The sequence below is a fragment of the Falco peregrinus genome, chromosome 5, assembly GCF_023634155.1.
Source record: "Falco peregrinus isolate bFalPer1 chromosome 5, bFalPer1.pri, whole genome shotgun sequence".
NCBI classification, from domain to species: domain Eukaryota; kingdom Metazoa; phylum Chordata; class Aves; order Falconiformes; family Falconidae; genus Falco; species Falco peregrinus.
In genome coordinates this window covers 107,939,312-107,956,483 of record NC_073725.1, presented here as the reverse complement: position 1 = coordinate 107,956,483, position 17,172 = coordinate 107,939,312, and the positions used below count along the sequence as shown (strand labels likewise).

Here is a 17,172-nt window from a genome sequence, read left to right as displayed (position 1 = left end):
GCGGTGCCCACCCTCGCGGCTGTCCCGCCGCCAGCCGTGGCACGGCGCCGGGGCAGGTGGCCTGTGCCCATCACCGGGGCCTTGGGCGTCCCTGCCCGCCCGGCTCACCTGGGGCAGCGCACCCCCCTGCCCGCCGCCCCCCGCACCGCCTGTGGCAGTGGGGGGACACTCGTGGCCCTGCCGCTTCCCCGCCCTGCCCCACCGCCAGCCTCATCCTTCTCTCCCGGCGGTTCTTTTGTCCCCGGCGGGTCCCCGCTGCCGTCCGTCCCCGGGGGATGGGGGACCCGGCAGGCTGCTGGCACTGCGCACGGCTCCGGGCGCTGCGGGGAGGGGGGATACAGGGGGGTACACCGCCCACCCCCACCCCCATTTCAGGCTCTTCTCCATCGGCAATGGGAATATCCCCCTTCCCCAGCCTTTCCACCTTTCTCCAGGCCCCGGTAACGGGGGGATGAAGATGGGGTGTCCAAATCACGCCGGGGGTGCAAGCCACAGCACTTAGGGGGTGCAGAGGCGACCAGCCTGCCCCCCTACCCCTCCACCCTGATGCAGGAGATGTGCCGTAGTGGTGGCGAGTCCTGCCAGCACCTAAAATAGCCGCCCCCCCCGCCGCCATGTCGGCAGACACGGGCCCCAGCCCCAACACGGGTGCTTTGTTTCAAAGCCGCTTGGCATCGGCCAGCTTGCCGGGAGCCAGCAGCGCCGCAGCCGCCCACCCGTGCCCGGACACACGGCGATTGTCCTCCTCCCAGCCCCGCGCTGGCACCGCAGGGCCCGGCCACCCCCGGCCCCAGGCACAAGGTCTGGGGGGGTCCCCGGGCTGCTCGGGCCGGGGGGACAGGGTGCAGCGGCGTCGTGCATTGGGCATCACCCTGCAGTTCACGTCAGGCTGGCACTCCCCGTCAGGGAGGTTGCCTCAGTTGCCCTGGGCTTTGTGCACAGGCAAGGGAGGGGAAGAGGAGGAGGAGGAGGAAGGCTCACACAGCCTGCAAGACCACCCAGGCCACCTCTGCTCCCCCTGCCCCACGTGCCACCACCCCAGCAAGCATCTGCAAAGCAAACCCCATCCCACAGCCACGCTCCCCACGTTTTCCACCCCACCCCGCCCCCAACACCCACCCAGCTCCTGGCTTCGGGAAGGTGCGCTGCCAGCTCCAACCCAGGCTGTGTGTGGGCCAGGTTGAAGGCAGCTGCCTGCAGGCTCAGGCAGACACATGGCGACCATTCATTTTGGGGAGCTCCTGGAAGGTGTGCAGGATGCCGGTGGGGTACCACGGGGCCGTGCAAGCCTCCCCTGCTGGAGAATGGCACTGTGCTGCCCCTGCCTCAGTTTCCCCACTTCCCAGCCATAGGTGCTTTTCGGGCTGCAGATTTAGCAGGAGGGTTTGTTGGTGCCTCCCCCTCTCTGGAGACCACTGTGTCCCACAGGCTCAGCTCGCCCTCCCGCCATGGCATCGCCAGACAGAGCCAGCGGCATGGGCCGGCAGCCCCGAGGAGACAGAGCTCAGCATCACACTGACCCTCCGCATGCTCATGCATGGCAAGGTAACAGCGGCGGGTTCGGCACTGCTTGGGGGGTTGGTAATGCCCGGGGTAGGGGGGCCCTGCTGGAGAACCAGCTCCTCACCAGCACCCTGTTCTCCTCCCCTGCTCCCAACCCCCCATCCTCCCCGGGAACAGCATTCCCAGAAGGATTTCTTCCCCCATCCTGAGCCATGGAGTGGCTTGTTCCCATGCTGCTGTGTCACCAGCAGGCCACCCACTGTCCCAGTGGCCACAGGGCAGGGTCTGGCTGTTGCCCATTGGTCTGGCTGTGGCAGAGGAGGGATGTGTCAGGCAGGGAGCTGCCTGCTGACAAGGCCACCCCTCTCTGCCTTTGCAGGAGATCGGCAGCATCATTGGCAAGGTAAGATTTGGGGACAGGGCGCTGCCAGCCCCAGGCTCCCCTGGACCTCACCACCCACCCTGTTCCTCTCCCCGCAGAAAGGAGAGACTGTTAAGAGGATACGAGAGCAGGTAAGGGCATGCTGGGGGGTTGCCAGGTCCTGCTGCTTGTCCTGCATGTACCTGGTGGCTCCCACATGCCCAGCCCTGGCCCCCCTCCAATCCCAGGTGGACCTATGGGAAACGTGGCTGCACCCCAGGGAAGGCTGCCTGGGGCAGGTGGGAGGGGGGAAAGCCCAGGTCTGCACTCATCAAGCCCCCCAGTGAGCCCTTCTCTGGGGGGGGACACATGGAGCACAGGGCCTGTGATGTCCCTGATGGGGTGTCACACTGTCCCCAGAGCAGTGCGCGCATCACCATCTCGGAGGGGTCCTGCCCTGAGCGCATCACCACCATCACCGGCTCCACTGACGCTGTATTCCGCGCTGTGTCCATGATCGCCTTCAAGCTGGAGGAGGTAGGCATCTCTCCCCCCACTGTGGGTGCCCCCATGCCTACAGGTTCCTGGGGGTCTGACACTGCATCGCCCCTCCCCTCACAGGACCTGGGAGCAGGGGGTGATGGGGCAGCAGGCAGATCGCCAGTGACACTGCGCCTCGTCATCCCGGCCAGCCAGTGTGGCTCACTCATCGGCAAGGCAGGAACTAAGATCCGGGAGATCCGGGAGGTGAGGCTGAGGGTGCCCTGGGTGCAGGCTCCCCTTTTCCCCTGGGGGGCACAGAGCCGTGGGCATGTGGGCTGCCACGGCTGCGCAGGGGCTGTGGGAGTTGATGCAGGAGTGGAGCATCATCCTGTGGGTCCTGCAAAGGTCCCTGTGGCCCAGGGGAGATGTGAGCTACTGAGCCCTGGAGGGGAGTGGCTGAGGCACCCCAGCATCTCCCTTTGCCCCCCGCCAGAGCACAGGGGCGCAGGTGCAGGTGGCCGGTGACCTGCTGCCCAACTCCACCGAACGGGCCGTCACCGTCTCAGGGGTGCCGGACACCATCATCCAGTGCGTGAGGCAGATCTGCGCCGTTATCCTGGAGGTACCCACTGAACCCCATGCCCAGCCCAGGGGGTCATGAGCTGCCTGCCTCCCCCCTCCCCAGGGCTTACCATGCCCACCTGGACCCAGGCACTGAGGTCCCCCTGCATGGAAGCCCATAAGAGCACCCTGCCTTGGCAGTGTTGGGGGCTGTGCCCAGCTGCTGGGGGCATGAGAGGGCAGAGGAGGTCTGGGGGGACCCGTGGGGCTACGGGACATTCAGCCTCATCTCTCATCCCCTTCACCTCCTTCCCTCCCTCTCCAGTCGCCTCCAAAGGGGGCCACCATCCCCTACCACCCTGGCCTCTCCCTCGGCACCATCCTGCTCTCTGCCAACCAGGTAAGGGGTGCAGCCCCCCCAGGGGCATGGGGTGGCCAGAGGGCCCGGCCTCTGCCAGCAAGGGGCAACTTTGGTGGGCTTGGGGTGGCCTCCCTGCTCTGGGGGGGGGGTGGCCTGAGGCAGGGGTCTGCACCTGGCTCCCCACTGATGCCCCTTCCTTCCCCTCTGCCCCCAGGGCTTCTCCATGCAGGGCCAGTACAGTGGGGTCTCTCCCGCGGAGGTGAGTCTGTCCCTGTGGCAGCCCACCCCTGCTCCCAGGGGCACCAGATCTGTGCCCACCAGGATGGGTGCTGCTGGGGATGCCTCTCCTGGGAGGTGCTGGGTGCCAGTGTCCGGCCCCAGGAGGGACAGGGGACCCTCTGCAGTCACCTCTAATGCCTTCTTCCTCTTCCTCCCACTGCCTGGGCAGGTGACGAAGCTGCAGCAGCTGTCGGGGCACACGCTCCCCTTTGCCTCCCTGGGCCACGCACCCTCCATGGTGCCAGGTGAGCACCTCCCGTGCCTCCGCAGGGCTGGCGGTATGGAGTGCCCCTCCTGACCCACCCAGCCACCTGGCCCTGATGGGGGGAGGGCATCCCAGTCCCTTGCACCCTCTCCGATCCCAGCACCCCTGGCACGACTACCTGACCCCCAGAATTCTTGATTTCCTGGGGTCCCTGCACCCACTAGAGCCCCTCAGCCCTGCAGTGGGGGAGCACTGGCACCAAATCACAACTGGTGCCTATGTCCCGTCCTCCCTGCCTCTCCCCAGGTTTGTCCCTGGGGTGACTGACTGTTCCAGCATGGGGCTGGTGTGGGGGCACGGAGCTGCTGGAGACCCCACACTCCCACCACTAACATCCCTGTTTCTCCCTCCAGGCCTGGACACCAGCTCCCAGAGCAGCTCCCAGGAGTTCCTGGTGCCCAATGACGTACGTGTGGGTCCTGGGGATGGCGAGGCAGACCACAGCTTGCCCCCACCCATGTGTTCCACCCCACAGCCTCTTTGTAGGGGCCAGCACCCACCACCCTGCACAGGGGAGGTTCTGCCTCGGCTGCCAGAGCTCAGGGGCAAGAGGGGCTGCTGGGCCAGAAGCAGTTGGAGTAAAAGGGAAACTGAGGCACAGAAGGGGGAAAGGGCTTGGTCAACACCAAGGAAGAGCCTTGGGATGTGGCAGCCCAACAATGCCAGCTTGTGGGGGGGTGTGGGGCTTGAGTAAGACCAAAAAGTAGAGTCTGCCCAAGGAAAGCAGCACCCTGCCCTCACAGTGTCTGCCTCAGTTTCCCCAATCCTCCCAGGCACAGAGCGTGGCCAGGTGAGCCCCTGGGAGCTCCCTGCTTGACGAGGCTCCAGCTGCCCCCAGCTCACCCTGGTCCCTGCCCCTCCAGCTCATTGGCTGCATCATTGGCCGTCACGGCAGCAAGATCAGCGAGATCCGGCAGATGTCAGGTGCCCACATCAAGATCGGGAACCAGACTGAGGGCTCCAGCGAGAGGCATGTGACCATCACGGGGACCCCCGTCAGCATCACCCTGGCTCAGTACCTCATCACAGCCTGGTAGGTGCCAGCTGGGGGGCACGCAGGCTGGCTGCTAGCAAGGAGCGGCACCTCCCCAGTGCCCCAGCACAGCTTTTAGGGGATACTCACTCCAGCATCCTCAGGAAGGATGAGCTGGGATAGTGCTGTGAGGTCCCCAGATGGTGGGTGCAGGACCTGAGACGCCACAGGGTTTGAGCCCCAGCTTTTTAGTCCTCACCAGATGTGCTACAGAGATGTGTGCCAGAAGGGATGGGGTGTATGGTCCTTGCACCCTACGATGGGCACATTGCAGTGGGAGACTGTCTGTCACTGTGGTTTTCACCTTGTTGCTTGCTTCTCCAGCTTAGAGACGGCCAAATCTACCTCCCAGGCGTCACCAGGCCCTGGCTCCATGGACCTCGGTATGGGCTTCTCCCAGCCCCTCGCCCCAGGCTCTGGTGCAGCACTGCCTGCCGTCGCTCCAGCCCCCCCAGCCCTGCTGGGCACCCCCTACACCATCTCCCTCTCCAACTTCATCGGCCTGAAGCCGGTGTCCTTCCTGGCACTATCCCCATCCTCTGTGGCGGGTCCCAATGGTGGCACTGCCACCTACACGACCAAGATCTCGGCAGCCAATGGCACCAAGAAAGCTGACCGGCAGAAGTTCTCACCCTATTGAGCCCCACCAGTGGGTGGGCAAGGGGGTCTGGTGTGCCACCCTGTGCCAGGGACACCTCCCCGCTGCCCACCCTGTCCTCAGCTGCTGCCAGGTGCCCCATGCCCAGGTGGACCCCCTTGCTCCCCACCCCAGGGAAGGGAAGGGTCTTCCCAGCAGTGATGCCTGCTGGAGGAATGAGCTGCTCCGCTGCCTGCTGCCTGTTCCAGCAGTGCTGTGCCCCCCTCCCTGATCTTCCTGCATGGGGACCATGTGCCCTGGTATTGGCGGGGGGGCTGTCTCTGCTGGCTCAGGGTCCCTTCTCCCATTGCCCTGTGCTGAGGTGGGACCCCCACCTCCTGCCCCTTGCCCTGCCCACCCTGCTGTCCTCCTGCTCACCCCCTGGCTAGCACCCAAAAGCCAGGTCCCACTGGATGAGGGGCTGCCTGGCCTCTCTGGGGGTCCCCCTTCCCTTGGCTCTGGTGGGGGGCCCTCCCTGGGCCACCCTGGGGCACTCTCCTCCCAGCAACCCCATCCAAGAGCCAGTCCCTGCTGGCTTGGAAATGCTGTACATATAAGTATATTTTTTCCTCCTTTGTAACTTATCAATGGTTTAATAAAAAGATAAAATTTACAAGAAAAAAATAATAATATACCCCACCCTGGGTGGAGACACCCCTCCACGTCAAGGGCATGGGGTGGTGGCTGGAGGGGCATCCCTGCGGCCAGAGGGGTGCTGGCCCTCAGCCGCAGTCTTTCTGGGGGTCTTCCTAGAGCCCCCTCCCTGCCATGAGGCAGTTTGAGAGGCCATGGGGCAGTTCTCCCCCAGCCCCCCAGTTATCACTGGGGCAAGGGCATCTCCAACCCACTGTGCCAGCACCAACCCTGGGACCTTTGTGGGTGGGCTGGGGGTGATGTGCCCCTCCAGCATCCCTCAACAGGGTCCAGTCCTTTTTCTTGCACTAGGGACCCCATGAGGGGGGCCTCAAACACCACAGAAGCGATGACACTGAAGGGGGACAGCAGGTCCTGGTACCCTCCAGCTGCCGCTGCCCAGGGGCACCCCACATGCCCACCCACCCACTCACCCCTGTGCCACCACATCTACCCCAGCGCACCCCTGGCTGGCAGCCCAGTTTGGCTGGCACGTGGCACCACTGGCTGGGCTTCAGCTGGGCAGCTGTGTCCATAAACAGCCTGGCACAGACCCCCGGCCGGCCAGCATCCCTCCCTGGAGGGGCAGCCCCTACCAGCTGTGGGGGGACAGAGAACACGGCTGGGCATGGCCACGGCACCACATGCTGCCGCACCAGCCCAAAAACCAGACGTGGCCAGAGCCAGCCCCATGGGTGCTTGTCCCCCTGATAAGTACCACAGGTGACAGGAGCTTCTCCAGCCAGAGGTTAGTTTTGGGTTAAAGAGCTAAGGACAGGGGGCTCCACATAATCTCAGCAGGGTGCCCCGCGCCCTGGTGTTACTGGTGTTAGTGGTGTTAGCTGACCCACTGCTCCTGGGTAAGGTGCAATGGACATCTACTTTTCCCCACTGGCCACAAGTGGTCCCAACAGGCGATGGATATGCAGGTGCTCCCTCCTCTGCCCTGTGTAGGAGCCCCTTAGCATCCTGTGTCCTGGGGAGAGCCCATCCATGCAACTGGACTGAGCTGGTGGAGCCAGAGACAATCCCAGCCCATAGAAGGGAGATGAGGCTTCCCCAGATCTGCTGCCTTCTCCTGAACAGAGAAACTACCTTCCACCATAGGCTCAGAGAAGAGGCAAAACCTGAACAAGAACTCCTCCAAATCCAAGAGACTGAGCCCAAGCAGGTCCAATGGGGGTCCCTGACAGGTCCCCTGCCCACCCTCCTTCCCAGCATGGTGGGACAAGGCCTCTTGCTTCTCAGGTGCTTTCTTCAGGAACTTGACCTGGGATGGGGAAGCCCATCTTGGTCTGGTCCAGCCTGTTCCTGGGGCTGGGGCTGATGCAGCTGGCATGGGTCTCCAGCGTGCAAGTCGCTCTCTGAAGGAACTGCAAGAAGTTTTCCTGGATGGAAGCCTCCGAGACAGAAAGGCAGAGCTCCTGGCCCAGCGGCCGGTTGAGACAGCTGCGCCGGAGCCGGGCCAGCTCCTCCCGGATCTGGCGGTTCAGCAGCCCATAGAAGAAGGGATTGATGGCAAAGGAGGAGTAGGCAATCCAGGTGACCACCATTTCCCCATGCCCACCACCCACTGTGCCAGTTGTGACAGAGGAGTGCAAGTGGAAAGCAAAAAAGGGCAGCCAGCAGCACAAGAACTGCCCCACAATGAGGACCAAGGTGAGGATGGCCTTGTTGCTTCCCAGAAAGCGCTCTGGCATCAGCCTGGGCAGTGGCAGGTTCCTGGTGGTGATGATGGTCACTTGGCTGGCGATGGAGTCAGATCGGTGCCTCGGTGCAGCTGCCTGTGCTGGTGCAGGCATGTGCTGCAGGGATGCCATCCGGGCCACGCGGTAGACACTGCAGTAGACAGCCAAGATGATGATGGTAGGCAGAACAAAGCAGACAATGCTGAAGATGATCATAAAAATCTTCTTGTGAGCCCCAGGGCTCCAGTAGACTGTACAGCGGCTGGCACTGGTGGCCCCGTTGCCTTGAGGCCAACCCACCAGTGCCAAGACAGTGATGAGAACAGACTTGACCCAAATGAAGATCACTCCGGCCACCGCCAGCCTGATGGTCATCTTGACCTCATACCTCATGGGGTGGACAATGTAGTAGTACCGCTCCACGCTGATGATCGAGATGGTGAGGATGGAGGCACTGATGAAACAGATATTCAGGAATATCAAGCCCTGGCACTCGGCAATGCTGTAGATCACCCTGTTGAAGCAGGAGGAGCTGGAGATGATCCCCAAGGGCATGAGGAAAATGGCAGAGAGGAGGTCGACCACACAGAGGTGGCAGACGAAGATGAACTTCCTGAGAAGGGGGGTTTTGAGAATGACGACCATCACCACCGTGTTGGCCACCAGGGCGGTGAGGGTGAGCAGGACCATGCAGAGGAGGCCCACCACCTCCTGGGCAATGGACTGCTCGGGGACGGAGAGCAGCTCTAGGCTGTCCGTGGTGTTCAGCCCCATTCGGCTCGCCATCCCCACCAAGGACTAAGGCAGCAGCTCCAGTGCCTGGGCAGCAAGGGCTCTTCTCCTGCGTCCCTTAGAGGGAAACCCCACCACAACCATGGCTGCTGTCTTCTCTTTGCCTGTTGGGGAGGGGAGCAGGATGTGAAGAAGAATCAAAATGAGGAAGAGCCACAGAGAAACCCAGAGACGACCTGAAGCCCTCCAAGATGCTGGAGCAGGTGAGGTCCTGCCTACCCCAGAGCGGGCATCTGGGCTGTGCCCAACCTGGCCAGGGCTGGCACTGCTGGGACCCGCTGTGCTGTGCCAGGCTGACGCCCTGTGCCCCTGCCCCAGCCACACCAGCACACCCCGAGGGGGGACAGCATGAACCCGCCTGCTCCATCCCTGCTCCTTGCTCTGGCTGCGGGGGACCCTGGGGTGGGGGCGGGGGACCCAGCGCACCTTTGCTCCTGGGGAGGTGGGTGATGCTCCCCTCCTCGCTGGGGATCCTTCCTGCCGGCGTCGCTCCTGCAGCAGAACAGGGGCTGCTGCCCCCGTGCAAGGCCACGCTCCCCCTTCCCTGCACCCGTCACCCGTCACCCGCTCGTCATCCTGTTTGCCTGCAGCCTGCCAGCTGCGGATGGCACCAGCTGTCACTCCCGGGCGCTGCCTGCGCTGTGCGGTCCCACGGGGACAGCTGCTGGGTCCTAGCAGCCGGCGGGGGCTCAGGAAGGGGGGACTGGGGTCCCCGAGCCCTATGCCCCCCCAGCATGGCCACCCACTGCTCCAGGCCCGGTCCTGCTGCAAGGACAGCTTAGCCCTGAGGTCCCTGGGGCGTGGGGGACAGACCTCCAGGCAGGTCTGTGGCATCTCCTCCCCCACTGGCACGCAGATGGTCTAGAACTTCCATGGGGCAACCAGGGTAATGCAGCTGGGTGTTGCCCTTCCCTGGTACCCTGGGGACCCGGACTTGTGCTCAGGGGGCACACATGGGCGTGGAGAGGGACTTGGCATGGTCACCAGGCTGGGGCAGGGCAGCAGGCATGGCAGCAAGCATGGCACCAGAGGGAGGGCAGGCACTCACCCCCAGGACAGATAGATGAGCTCCTCCGTGCCCAGGCAGGGCAACGCATCTTGCTCATCCTCTGCAGCCCTGATGCCACGGTGATGGGCATGAGGCACACAACTTGCTAGGGTGACACGGGCAGCTGGCTCACAAAGCCACCAGCTTTCACCTGAAGGCTGCCAGCACCAGGTGACCACAACAGGCTGCAGTCCCTCCACAGCCACCCACTGCCATCCCTGCAGGGACCTACCATCACCCTTCCCTACTCCGCGCTCACCTCACTGGGCAGGAGAGCATGGGAACCACTTGGTACAAGGCACATTGGTTTTATTCACGGTCAAAACAAGCTCTGTCCCCATGCCAGCCTGTCTCTTGCCCAGCCTCAGGTAGGGTGGCTGGAGAGTCCGGAGCACGGTGCTCCAGGCTGGGGAGCATCACCAGCTGGTGCTGGGATGGGGCTGCTGGGTGCCCAGGCACCCTCAGAAGCGGAGCTGGACAAGGTAGCGGATCCGGCACTGGCTTTCCTGGTAGATGAGGTACTCGCTCTGGCTGAAGGAGGAGTTCTTGTAGGCAGGCATGGGGATGGGCTTGCCCTGGCACACCAGCACCTTCCTGCCGTCCAGCAGCACCTCCTGATCCTGCGCAGGATCTGGGTGAGAAGACACCCACACACACTATGTCAAACCTGAAATCTGACCTCTCTTCCCCCCACCCTGTGCCTACCCCAGCCCCACAGACCCCACACTCCCTCCTGACCCAGGCTTACCCGGCTCTGTCTGGCCGCAGGCCAGGACACTGTCGTATCCGGTGGGTGGCTGACACAGCGTGGGGTCATCACAGGTGATGCGGTAGGGCTTGCCCAGGGCCACCTCTGTCAGGAACATGATGCCAACCTTCTTGGACGTGCAGCCCACTGCCATGGGAGAAGGCGATGGGGATGATGTCACCAGCCCTGGCATTCCCACCTGGCTGTGTCCAGGCCACCCCAACATGCAGGGACTGGCTGCCATGCCAGGGAAGGGGCTTGGCCCACACACAGCTGTCTGGCAGGAGGTACGCAAAGGCAGATGGACTCATACAGACCCTGCAGACATCCCCCAGCAGCCCTGCCCGTCCCAGCACCCTCACCATAGCAGGCTGACTTGCTGTTCTCAGAGGCAAAGTAGATGCCCCTGCCCACACGCCCGCCTGAGTGGGGCATGATGCGCAGCCCACTCTTCAGGATGGCTGCGATCACCGCCACGTTGGTGCCATGCCAAAGCAGGCGCCGGTTCTCCAGGAGGTCATGGGCTTTGAAGCGCTCATCCTGGAGAGATGCAGAGGTAAGAGCTGTCCATGGAGGGAGATGTGGGTGCCCAGGGGTGAGGGATGGACCCAACCCCCCCCAGCCCAACCCCAGTGCAAGGCTGGAGGGGCAGGGGAGCAGGTGCCTTTTTTCCCCTGGCCAGCTGGGCTGAAGCCTCCCCTGGGTGGAAAAGCCCAGAGCCCTAATGCAGCCCTGGGGTGCAACCAGGGCTTCCCCACTGCAGGACAGGGATAATCATCTCCTCACCTCGCCATCTCGGGCCACCTGCCAGATGTTGAGGATGTGGAGCTTGTGCCCAGTCTGTGTCACGTAGTTTTGGATCAGCTGCCAGGGAGGAAGGCAGGAAAGCGGTCACCACAGGCAGCCATCCCAACAATGCCCATGGTCCCCCTGGGACAGCGGAGACCTTTGGGGTGCCCACAGGCCTGGCACGGTTGCTCCCTGTCATGGGGCACTGTGGCACAAGCAGCACCTGGTATTCCCAGGAAGCTGGGTCCAGGAGGGAGAGCTGGCAGCAGAGCAGGGCGTAATCCTGATCCAGTGGATGGGCAACTTCCTCCTCCTCCTTCACCTTCTGCGCCTGCAGGCTCTGTGCCACCTCAATGTCAGCCAGCACCTGGCAGGCACAGACCGAGGACATCCTCACCACCAGTGCTGGGCACTGTGCCAGGGGGACCACGGCAAGCCTAGACCCCTGCCTGCACCCCCCTGCCCCACAGGCAGGAGCACTCCTTGGGGCAGGATGCCACCTGCCAGGTGCCCTGGCATCTCACCAACAGCATGTCCTTCTTGGCACGCAGCAGGTCGGGGGAGTTGATGGGAGGTGGCCGTGCCCGCCCAAAGTTATGCGGGATGATGGTGTAGAATCGGGAGGAGAGGTCCTCCAGCAGGGCAGCCTGGGAGGGCTGTTCCCGCAGTGCTGCCTCCAGCTCCTCCAGTACCTCAAAGCCCCTCGCAATCTGCTGCTTGCTCAGCTTTCCCAGCGGCATCTTCTTCACATCTGGCCAGAGAGACAGGGGAGGACACAGATGAACCCACCTGCCACACTTGCCCCACAGCTACTTCTAACAATCTCCAGCATCACCACAGGCACATGCAGGCACCTGGCATGGAAAATCCACAGTCCCACCAGGTGTCAGGCTGCCAGTGAGGATGCTCTAAAATCCACCAGCACCTCTGCCCTGTTCACCTCCCCACCTGCACCCCCAGCCACAGCCCCCAGACCCACCCCATGCCACTCATCACCCCCTACTGATATTCATGGTCTGCATGGCATCCTGGAACATGTCGCTGCTGAAGATGAGAGACACCAGGTCCTGTGTGGCTTTGTCCAGGGTGCAGGGCAGCACCCGCTGCTTGCAGACCTTGTCCCTGTCCACACCATCCACCTGCAGACCCAAAATATCACTATGCCACCTGTGAGCCCGTGGGAGGCTGTGGGAGCATGGCAGTGGGGCTGCCTGTCTCAGTGGGGAGTGCCTGACCCCCACGCAGCAAGGCAACGGGGAGGCACTGCCTCCGCTTTCCATGACTGATGCCACTCAGATGCCAGTGGCTCTTGCTTGGGACGCCCTCCCACTCCACCTCAACCCATCAGCACCAAATCTCTGCCCATGAGCTGTTTCAGCTCACATCCAGACTTCTCCGGAAACCCAACCCATTCTAGTGACCCGCTTGAATGTCCTGGTGCTCAGTGGGCCAGGGGTGAGATGTAAGGACCACCCCACCATGGTGACACCCCAGCAGTCTGACATACCTTGAGGGCAACCTCCATCTCCTGCCCAGCTCCTGACTGCACCTCGATGAGTGTGTACTTCCCCGGCTGGGCAATGAAGTTCTCCCTTGCTGCCCAGCTGTTTTTGGTCTTCTCGTGAAATTTCTTCTCAAAGTCCTTCTTGGCAGCCTCCAGGGAGGCGTAGGGCATGAGCTTGGACTGGCCCACCTCGCCCTGGCAGTGGACAGCAGTGGTCAGGACCCCCCCTGCATCCCTGCTTTACCAGCCCCATGCCAGGAGGAGCAGCCTGGGGGGGGGGGGGGGGGGGGGGGGGCTGTGATGGCAGGGCTGCAGGGCAGCAAACAGGAACATGCCAAGCCGTTAGTACCAGATTTGGGGGTCCCTCCAGCTCACGGAGGCGGCCCAGGACTCCTTGCTGGAGTGTCATGTTCACTGTCACTGCAGTGACATGTGCCATGTCTCCCCAGCCAGGCTCACCCCATTGTGTGGGGGCAAGTCCTTGAAGCTCCCCCAACAAGGGGCTGTAGCAGGGCCACTTGATTGCTTGCTTTGGGACCAGGAACAAGGGACGGGGACCACCAGGTTCATCCCCAAGCTCTGGAGGTCCCAAGACAGGGTGGGGACAACCATGGGGAGGGGGACAAGTGGTGTTGGGGTGGACTCACCACACGGCCCCAGCGGGTCCAGACACTGTAGGCACCATCGTGCTCGATGAGCTGGATGATATAGAATTTGTTGTTGTTGGCATTGATGTTGGTCTGGTTCAGGGTGCAGTCATAGTCTTCATAGACCTACAGCGAGTGGCATGGCCTGGGCTGGCACCTGGGCAGCATTTGGGGATGGGAGAGGGTGCAGAGCTTTCCCAGTGGGAATGCAGTGGGGTCTGCAAGGGTAACTGGGGCCGCCCCTGTACCAGCAGAGCAAGGGGAGCCCTGGGACTCCCCCACCCCCCTGCCCACGTCCCCCTATCCCAGCCTCCCTGGTACCCCAGCCCCGCTCTCACCAGGGCACCCAGTGCTGTGCTCAGGGGGCACAGCCCATCAATGATGGCAGGGGGCTTCTCCTTGGGGGCAGTTTTCAGGGCTGCCAAGGTGGAGCTCCAGGTATCTTCCTCCTCTCCCCCCCTCACTTTCTTTTCCCTGTGGTCTGGCTGCTTCAGGGCCAATGCATGGCGCTTGAGGGCCATGGCTGAGCTGCTCCTGTGGGGCCAGTGCAGCCTTAACCCCCCAGCAAAACCCTTGGGGAGAGCAGAGCGGGAGGCGAGAGACACTGTGCAGCCCTTCCAGGACAGTCTGGCTGGACTGTGCCTTGCTTTCCCCACGCCTCCAGCCCACAGCCAGGCTGGAAGAGGAGATGGGGCCTCTGCCCCAAAAATGTCCCAGCCTTGTCCCTCTACTCAGGGTGGGGGACAGAGGCCCTCAGCATCCTCCAGCCCCTGAGGGAGCCCAAAGGGGAGACATAGCCCAGTGACACAGAGCCGAGGGGGAGCGTGGGGAGGAGCACAGCCACTTACGCAGCAAACTTGGGTCAGAAGAGCTGGAAGAGGGTGAGGGTCTGCTGGAGGGGCAGGGGGAGCTCAGAGAGCCCTGCCTGGCCCCCATGTCCCCTCACCTGGGACTGCCAATCCACAGCAGTGTGTCCCCAAGGCTTCCCCAGCCCTGTGCCCCCAGGGTTGTACAGGAGAGAAAAGCATGCAATGCCCCCCCATCAAACAGGCAGTGCTCCCCCACCAAGCCCAGTGAAGGGGTGCTTTTATTGGGGCACAGCGGGGGCTCAGGCAGCCCCTCATTTCCTGAGCCCCCCCGGCTTCCAGCCGAGCAGGGGGTGCCAGGGGCAGCAAAGGATGCAGAAGAGCAGGAAGCAGCCGTGTCCTACCTGCTCCGACTGCCCAGGGCCAGCGAGCCTGGTGCCACGCACAGCTGCTCCCTGCTAAGGAGCCTTTGGCCTTTGGGAGCCTTCAGGAAGGTTGGGCAGCCTGCCTGGAGGCAACACTTTCTCCTTAGGCAAGAGCAGGCAGGGACAACAGCGGAAACAGCTGTCACACCCTCGATAGCACATGCACACTGTGGCAAGCCTGCCTGCCTCCTGCCTGCCTGCTAGGAGGTCCCTGGGTGCGGGGTGACCCTGCTGCAGGCTGCCCCTCCAGCCAGTCCCCCTCTGCCATGCTCTGGGGCAGAGAAAACAATCTTGAAAAGGTTAAAGCCTGCGTCATTTTGCATGTTAAATCTCTTTTCTTGGTTCACTGCCAAAGAGGCGGTCTAAGGGTCAGCCAGGGAGGAGGACCTGATTCTGGCATTTGAACATGGCTTGAAGGGTTCACAGCAATTGGTGCCTTCTGCATGCAAGCTGCCTCGCTATGAGGTGCCGATCCCAGGCAGGAGGGGCTGGGCAGCCACTGGGAATGGGTGGCAGGGGCAGGAGGCAGAGCTGCCCATCCTGCTGGGGACATGGAGGGGCCTGTGCTGCTGGAGCCAGAGCATCGGCGGCTTGGTAGCCCCTGGGCTCAGCCACGTCAGCCCCAGGCAGTACAGGCTGCTCAGACAGTGGGTGGCAGAAAAAGTCATTTATTCCGGCAGCGTGGCCCTGGAGAGGGGAAGGAAGGCATTGCTTTCAAGTTCTGCTTCGGCTCCACCTTGGGCTTCTCCCCTCTGCTTCACAGCCCAGTGGAGCAGCTGGCACTTTATGGCAAAGGCGAAGCATGAGGGCACGTCTTTGCCCTGGACCACTGGAAAGAGCAGTTGTCCTGCCGCTCTCCAGAGGACGCCAGCTCCTCTGGGGCTGAGGTGTCTTCTTCCCTGTTAGCCTTCAGGAAGAGAAGCCTGCAGAGCATCCTCGGGCTGGGGCTGCTGCTTCGTCTCTGCCTGAGCAGAGCACTCGCTGGGGGTCGAGTGCCACCTCCCCCATGTCCTTGGCAGCCTTAAACGCAGTAGTCATAGGTTAAACCACCCCTTACAGCCTTCGTCATCAAAGGATGTGGAGTGTCTGAGTTGCCAGGGAGGAGACCAGGGGGCTGGTGTCTTTCATTGCGCCTTTAAGGACTGTGGGGACAAAGCAGCAGAGGTGAGGTGACAGCCCTGTGTCCCCTCCAGGCAGGGCACACTGCACCCTGTGATTGCCAGGGCCAGGAGGCAGCCAGGGGACAGGTGGCTCGGCTGGAAGCTGCTTCTCAGGAATAGCCCCCTGCAGAAACACCCCGTCCCCCCTAGGCACGCTGGGAGCAGATCCCCCCTTGCCCAGGTTGCGGGGGGGGAGCTCCGTGCTAGCTCCTTCCTCCTCCCCACTGCCCTCGCTCACCATGTCGGATGTACTCCAGGTACCACTGCTCACGCACGCACCGCCCAACGAGCCCTGGAGCAACACAGTGTGTCAAGGATGCTGCTGCCGCTCAGAGACCCTTGCAGCCAGCCCACCTGGCTGCACGGTCCCCCCGGGAGGGCTGACCCCGGAGTGCAGCATCAGGGAGGGGATGGATGAGCCTCCTGCCAGCCCCACCTGTGCAGGCAGGGGCAGGAGGGGGTAAAGGGGTGCCCCATAGGTCCTGTGCTGGGACACAGGGACCCTGGGAGTCATGGCTCACCGATGAACCTGACAGCCTCGCATCGCAGGGGCTCCTGCGAGCTGTGCAGGTAATGCAGGCTCCGGCGCAGGTAGGCCATGGCCCTGCTCCCCTTCTTGGCCAGCTGGAGAGAGGAGAAGGGTGCAGGGTCGGCGCAGAGCTGCCCCCGCGTTTGGCCATCCCTCCACCCAGGGCCATCCCCCTTCCCCCCAGCAGGACATCCCCAGCTCCCCACTGTGTGGCACCGGGGTTCAGAGGGAGCATCAGGCTCCCAGGGATGCAGGGGTGCCATCCTAGTGGCAGGGTCCCCTTGGGGACCCCAGGGGCAAAGGCAATGCGGAGCAGAGCCTGCTCCAGGAGGGTGTGTGCAGCCAAGGGGGCACAGCCTTCCACCCCCACCCCCCGCAGGGCACAGGGCAGGGCTTGCCCGGGGAAGATCCCAGGGGTGTTGGGGCTCTGCTTACCAGGCACTCGCTGATCCTCCATGCCTGCCCGGTCTCAGCCATGTGCACCAGCTGCCTCCACTTCAGGAACAGGCCAGCACTGCGGAGGGCTTCCTGGGAGGCCTGGTGAGCAACAGAGATGCCACCACCACCATCGAGGGCGCAGGACCCTGTGTCCTCCCTCTTGGCGGGGCTCAGAACCTCTTCTACCCCATGCCAGGAAGTCGCTCCAGCTGGGAACTGGTGCTGTCACCATGTTCAGCACCCCGGGGAAGAGAAGGACAATCACCCTCTCTGACTGGAAGGCCGTCAGGGCTTCAGTGCTTTGGCCCTGGGGGCCCCAGGCTGTTGTGGAGCTATAGCTCAGTCTCTGGGGCTGCAGGACCCATGCCAGGGGCTGTGCGGAGGGAGCTGGGTGGGAAAGGGACCCACCGCCCCGTCCACCTGGGCAGCAGCAGGAGAAGGGCAGCAGTGGGCAGGGAGGGGGGCTCTGCCTGGCCCTAGGG

The 17,172-nt window shown here is 63.2% G+C and overlaps 3 protein-coding genes across 5 annotated transcripts; 1 reads left to right on the top strand and 2 right to left on the bottom strand.

Annotated features, from left to right (window-relative positions):
* Positions 1–1,448: 1,448 nt before the first annotated feature.
* On the top strand, positions 1,449–6,109 carry PCBP4 (poly(rC) binding protein 4). The gene is given in 13 exon segments (XM_055806717.1): positions 1,449–1,481; positions 1,483–1,545; positions 1,883–1,906; positions 1,984–2,016; positions 2,285–2,401; positions 2,486–2,611; positions 2,841–2,969; positions 3,234–3,308; positions 3,484–3,528; positions 3,718–3,793; positions 4,167–4,219; positions 4,677–4,846; positions 5,171–6,109. Coding segments are annotated over 13 exon segments (1,260 nt in total). The 3' UTR covers positions 5,487–6,109.
* A 458-nt stretch (positions 6,110–6,567) lies between these two features.
* On the bottom strand, positions 6,568–9,782 carry LOC101921212 (probable G-protein coupled receptor). Its single transcript, XM_027782641.2, has 2 exons — positions 9,023–9,782; positions 6,568–8,700 (listed from the first exon to the last, which is right to left on the bottom strand). The coding sequence occupies exon 2, from the start codon at positions 8,588–8,590 to the stop codon at positions 7,361–7,363; it is 1,230 nt and encodes a 409-aa protein (XP_027638442.2). The 5' UTR covers positions 8,591–8,700; positions 9,023–9,782; the 3' UTR covers positions 6,568–7,360.
* Positions 9,783–9,936: 154 nt separating this feature from the next.
* Positions 9,937–14,811, bottom strand: PARP3 (poly(ADP-ribose) polymerase family member 3). Of its 3 annotated transcripts, none has more exons than XM_055806674.1 (11): positions 14,543–14,811; positions 13,671–13,904; positions 13,333–13,458; positions 12,689–12,880; positions 12,185–12,320; positions 11,706–11,932; positions 11,405–11,548; positions 11,179–11,256; positions 10,710–10,932; positions 10,393–10,539; positions 9,937–10,275 (listed from the first exon to the last, which is right to left on the bottom strand). In XM_055806674.1, the coding sequence occupies exons 2-11, from the start codon at positions 13,851–13,853 to the stop codon at positions 10,106–10,108; spliced, it is 1,626 nt and encodes a 541-aa protein (XP_055662649.1). In that variant the 5' UTR covers positions 13,854–13,904; positions 14,543–14,811; the 3' UTR covers positions 9,937–10,105. The 3 variants fall into 3 exon arrangements, with proteins under 3 accessions (XP_055662649.1, XP_027638455.2, XP_005234600.2); XM_027782654.2 differs by having other exon boundaries at positions 13,671–13,866; XM_005234543.3 differs by lacking the exon at positions 14,543–14,811 and having other exon boundaries at positions 10,755–10,932; positions 13,671–14,463.
* Between the last annotated feature and the right edge of the window lie 2,361 nt (positions 14,812–17,172).